Source organism: Oncorhynchus nerka, unplaced genomic scaffold (assembly GCF_034236695.1).
Source record: "Oncorhynchus nerka isolate Pitt River unplaced genomic scaffold, Oner_Uvic_2.0 unplaced_scaffold_8452, whole genome shotgun sequence".
NCBI classification, from domain to species: Eukaryota; Metazoa; Chordata; class Actinopteri; order Salmoniformes; family Salmonidae; genus Oncorhynchus; species Oncorhynchus nerka.
Genome location: NW_027032869.1, coordinates 1 through 5,355, shown reverse-complemented (window position 1 = coordinate 5,355; position 5,355 = coordinate 1). Strand labels below are relative to the sequence as shown.

The 5,355-nt window shown below is 40.4% G+C and overlaps 1 protein-coding gene across 1 annotated transcript; it reads right to left on the bottom strand.

Annotated features, from left to right (window-relative positions):
* Positions 1-714: 714 nt before the first annotated feature.
* LOC135565997 (intraflagellar transport protein 70A-like) lies at positions 715-2,012 on the bottom strand. The gene is made up of 3 exons (XM_065013940.1): positions 1,810-2,012; positions 1,396-1,461; positions 715-882 (listed from the first exon to the last, which is right to left on the bottom strand). The coding sequence occupies exons 1-3, from the start codon at positions 1,861-1,863 to the stop codon at positions 715-717; spliced, it is 288 nt and encodes a 95-aa protein (XP_064870012.1). The 5' UTR covers positions 1,864-2,012.
* Between the last annotated feature and the right edge of the window lie 3,343 nt (positions 2,013-5,355).

The window sequence follows — 5,355 nt, the reverse complement described above, 5'->3', positions numbered from 1 at the left end:
ATAACTCTACCTGGTAGTAAACATTATAACTCTACCTGGTAGTAAACATTATAACTCTACCTGGTAGTAAACATTATAACTCTACCTGGTAGTAAACATTATAACTCTACCTGGTAGTAAACATTATAACTCTACCTGGTAGTAAAACATTATAACTCTACCTGGTAGTAACCATTATAACTCTACCTGGTAGTAACACATTATAACTCTACCTGGTAGTAAACATTATAACTCTACCTGGTAGTAAACATTATAACTCATACCTGGTAGTAAACATTATAACTCTACCTGGTAGTAAACATTATAACTCTACCTGGTAGTAAACATTATAACTCTACCTGGTAGTAAACATTATAACTCTACCTGGTAGTAAACATAATAACTCTACCTGGTAGTAAACATTATAACTCTACCTGGTAGTAACCATTATAACTCTACCTGTTAGTAAACATTATAACTCTACCTGGTAGTAAACATTATAACTCTGCCTGGTAGTAAACATTATAACTCTACCTGGTGGGGCAGGAGAGGTTCCGGATCCTGGTAAATAGGTTCCGGAACAAAACAGTCCAAAACTGAGAGGTTCTGTGTCCTGTTGTGGCAGGATCCGGCTCAAATGAAGCACTGATTCTACTTCCTACCTTGGTATTATAACTTCATGTATGAAGTGTACCTTGGTGTGGCTGGTAGGGTTGTCCAATAGAAAGGTAGCCTTCATGGCCTCGGGTAGGCACAGGCCCCGTACAGAGACTGGGCGTAATACAGCCTGTACTCCTCCACCTCGGGGTGTAGCTGGGTCAGCTGCTCATAGCACTCTGCTGCGTTGGTGAAGTCCTGCATGTGGTAGTAGCAGTAGCCTAGCAGAGACAGGGCTGCCCGTGACTGGGAGGAGGAGGAGAAGGTAGAGGAGGAGGAGAATGAGAAGATTACGGGATCCATTCAATCCATATCGCCCAAGTTCAGCACTATATGGCGATTGACATTTAAAGGTAATGTTCCCGCATTCCATGAGACTGCAGTCACGGTAAACGCTGCATATATTGTCTATAGGTAATCGAAAATGACCTTTAAAATTTCAAGAATGCTATAGCGATGAACTTTGCCGATACGGATTGAATCGAGCCCTAGATGTATTGTCCAATGAAATAGTCTGAGGGACAGTCTGTTTGTGCTATCATGACAAGCTATCATGACAAGTCACTCATTAGCAAGCTAAACATTGGCTTGCCGGTGACAGCAATGGAGTTGGCAATAGCACAAACTGATCTGGGAGCAGGCTATAGAAGGAGACGACAGACCTGGGACCAGGCTATAGAAGGAGACGACAGACCTGGGACCAGGCTATAGAAGGAGACAACAGATCTGGGAGCACACACACACACACACACTCACTACCTTCATCTGTTTCTGCAGTTCATTGCTGAGGATGTGGATAGCCTCTCCATACCGCCCATCTTTGATCTATAGGAGAACAGAGTTAGCAGCTCGTTATAAAATAATACATTAGCTATCTAGCTAGCTATGTTGTCACACTTAGTTCGTTAGCTAGCGTTAGGCTATAGCATGAGCCTTGAAATTGAAGGGTCTGTCAGGCTAGCTTAATCAAAGTAAGCTAGCTTGCTATAGCCCCAATTTGTGAAATTCGTATTGTGACGTTAGCTAGCTGGAATTCGCTAATAATCAACATGATAACTTGATAAAATACCACAAGTTAAAATAACCAGTTTCATTATCAGCTAGCTTGCTATCATGGCTAGCGTTAGTATCCATGGTATGTAACGTTAGCTATGCAAGCGACCAACTTCTCACCATTTTGTAGACAGTGGCGGTGTATTCGCCGTCTTTAATTGTTGTCAGTGTCATGATTTTGCCGCTAAATCTACAGTTCTCAAAGGTAAGACTATTTTCACGCGAAAAACGATTTCCGATTTACCAATAATCCCAATTAGTGCACCATGTTTAGCCGTTATTTACTTTTCTACACATTCAACGCACAGGAAGTGTTACTTAGCAACCGTACAGGAAACGGAAACCTCCGACGTTGAATAACTTTAAAACAACCAATGAGGAGCGTCTGTTATGAGGTATTACCATAGAGATTGACAGAGACCTTTAGTGGCCAAAAGGCTGTTTTAGTATGGGCAGCACCATTGAAGGCTTCCACCATTCTTCTGCCATTTTAAAGTAGTCAAGTGGGTGGGGATTCCTATGGGTTGTAGCACAGACTATCCATTATATTGACCAGAATTTAAAGTGGCCGATCTAACAATGAAAATAGATGTGTTAAAGGCAGTGGGGGGAGGCAAGATCAGGTAGGACCATTCTAGACAATGAGAGGGCAGATTCGTGTGTGAATAACAGGCACAACTTCAATATAATGTGTTTTTTCTTCTCAAAGTTATCTGGATGTCACATGTCCCTCTTATATCAGTACACTCGTAACAACCTAAGCCTTACGGAACTTATATTCCATCAAATAATCCACACATTAAAGATGAGTCCTATATCTATTTCTTTGTGTAGGACACTTTTCCTGCAAAGAACATTTTCCAATTTTCTAATAAATGGAAAACACCAGTTGATGAGATTTAATGCTGCCCACCCCTTCTGTATGTTGAGAGATATATATTATATATATAATGAAAAGCTCTATAGAAGTTTTAATAAATTATTATTATTATTATTATTATTAGGTTGTGATGGACTGTCATAATCACTGTAGTTAGTATACAAACTAAAAGTGTGCATTCTTCCACTTGGAAGGTGTTGTCTGAACAGGTATAAAGACACGGTTGGTGATTTACTGCCCCTGGAGGGTGTTGTCTGAACAGGTATAAAGACAAGGTTGGTGATTTACTGCCCCTGGAGGGTGTTGTCTGAACAGGTATAAAGACAAGGTTGGTGATTTACTGCCCCTGGAGGGTGTTGTCTGAACAGGTATAAAGACAAGGTTGGTGATATACTGCTCCCTGGAGGGTGTTGTCTGAACAGGTATAAAGACAAGGTTGGTGATTTACTGCCCCCTGGAGGGTGTTGTCTGAACAGGTATAAAGACAAGGTTGGTGATATACTGCCCCCTGGAGGGTGTTGTGTGAACAGGTATAAAGACAAGGTTGGTGATATACTGCCCCCTGGAGGGTGTTGTCTGAACAGGTATAAAGACAAGGTTGGTGATTTTACTGCCCCCTGGAGGGTGTTGTCTGAACAGGTATAAAGACAAGGTTGGTGATATACTGCCCCCTGGAGGGTGTTGTCTGAACAGGTCTAAAGACAAGGTTGGGGATTTACTGCCCCCTGGAGGGTGTCTGTTGTCTCTATCATTCTCTATGGTGTGTACCTGCTTCAGGCAAGGCGTGTGTATGAACAGCTGGCTTCTGAAGAATGCCACCCAAGGATACACCTCAGGGAAAGCTTTTAATTTACTGATGATGATACAGGTACAAATCATAGACCCATAGGACTAACTGGAACTGATTATGAATGTAACCCACCTTCCACAATATCATTAACATATGTATCCTCAGACTACCATACGGTGTATTTGATTGAACAATTAAAAAATAAAATATATTATCCTCTGATTGGACCCAGTCTATGTGGTTTGCACTCACAGTAACAACAGTTCTACATCTATGCTATTGACAGGTCACTCACAGTAACAACAGGCTTACATCTATACTATTGACAGGTCACTCACAGTAACAACAGTACTACATCTATACTACTGACAGGTCACTCACAGTAACAACAGGCTTACATCTATACTATTGACAGGTCACTCACAGTAACAACAGTTCTACATCTATACTATTGACAGGTCACTCACAGTAACAACAGGCTTACATCTATACTATTGACAGGTCACTCACAGTAACAACAGGCTTACATCTATACTATTGACAGGTCACTCACAATAACAACAGTTCTACATATATACTATTGACAGGTCACTCACAGTAACAACAGGCTTACATCTATACTATTGACAGGTCACTCACAGTAACAACAGTTCTACATCTATACTATTGACAGGTCACTCACAGTAACAACAGTTCTACATCTATACTATTGACAGGTCACTCACAGTAACAACAGGCTTACATCTATACTATTGACAGGTCACTCACAGTAACAACAGACCTACATCTATACTATTGACAGGTCACTCACAGTAACAACAGTTCTACATCTATACTATTGACAGGTCACTCACAGTAACAACAGTTCTACATCTATACTATTGACAGGTCACTCACAGTAACAACAGTTCTACATCTATACTATTGACAGGTCACTCACAGTAACAACAGTTCTACATCTATACTATTGACAGGTCACTCACAGTAGCAACAGTACTACATCTATACAACTGACAGGTCACTCATAGTAACAACAGTACTACATCTATACTACTGACAGGTCACTCACAGTAACAACAGTACTACATCTATACTATTGACAGGTCACTCACAGTAACAACAGTTCTACATATATACTATTGACAGGTCACTCACAGTAACAACAGTTCTACATCTATACTATTGACAGGCCACTCACAGTAACAACAGGCTTACATCTATACTATTGACAGGTCACTCACAGTAACAACAGACCTACATCTATACTATTGACAGGTCACTCACAGTAACAACAGTTCTACATCTATACTATTGACAGGTCACTCACAGTAACAACAGTTCTACATCTATACTATTGACAGGTCACTCACAGTAACAACAGTTCTACATCTATACTATTGACAGGTCACTCAAAGTAACAACAGTTCTACATCTATACTATTGACAGGTCACTCACAGTAACAACAGGCTTACATCTATACCATTGACAGGTCACTCACAGTAACAACAGTTCTACATATATACTATTGACAGGTCACTCACAGTAACAACAGTTCTACATCTATACTACTGACAGGTCACTCACAGTAACAACAGTTCTACATCTATACTATTGACAGGTCACTCACAGTAACAACCACCTTTTCACAGTTTGGACTCTACTAAATAAAGGTTAATAAGAATACAGTCCGGTGTCAACAACCAACATCCCAAAATGGGACAAATTTCATCCGAGTAACACTGATGTCAGTGTAGATCAGTGAGAGTGGTCGAGGCACAGATATCCAATGAAATGAGTGTTTAAATCAAATCACGTGCTCCGAATACAACAGATGTAGACCTTACAGTGAAATGCTGAATACAACAGATGTAGACCTTACAGTGAAATGCTGAATACAACAGATGTAGACCTTACAGTGAAATGCTGAATACAACAGATGTAGACCTTACAGTGAAATGCTGAATACAACAGATGTAGACCTTACAGTGAAATGCT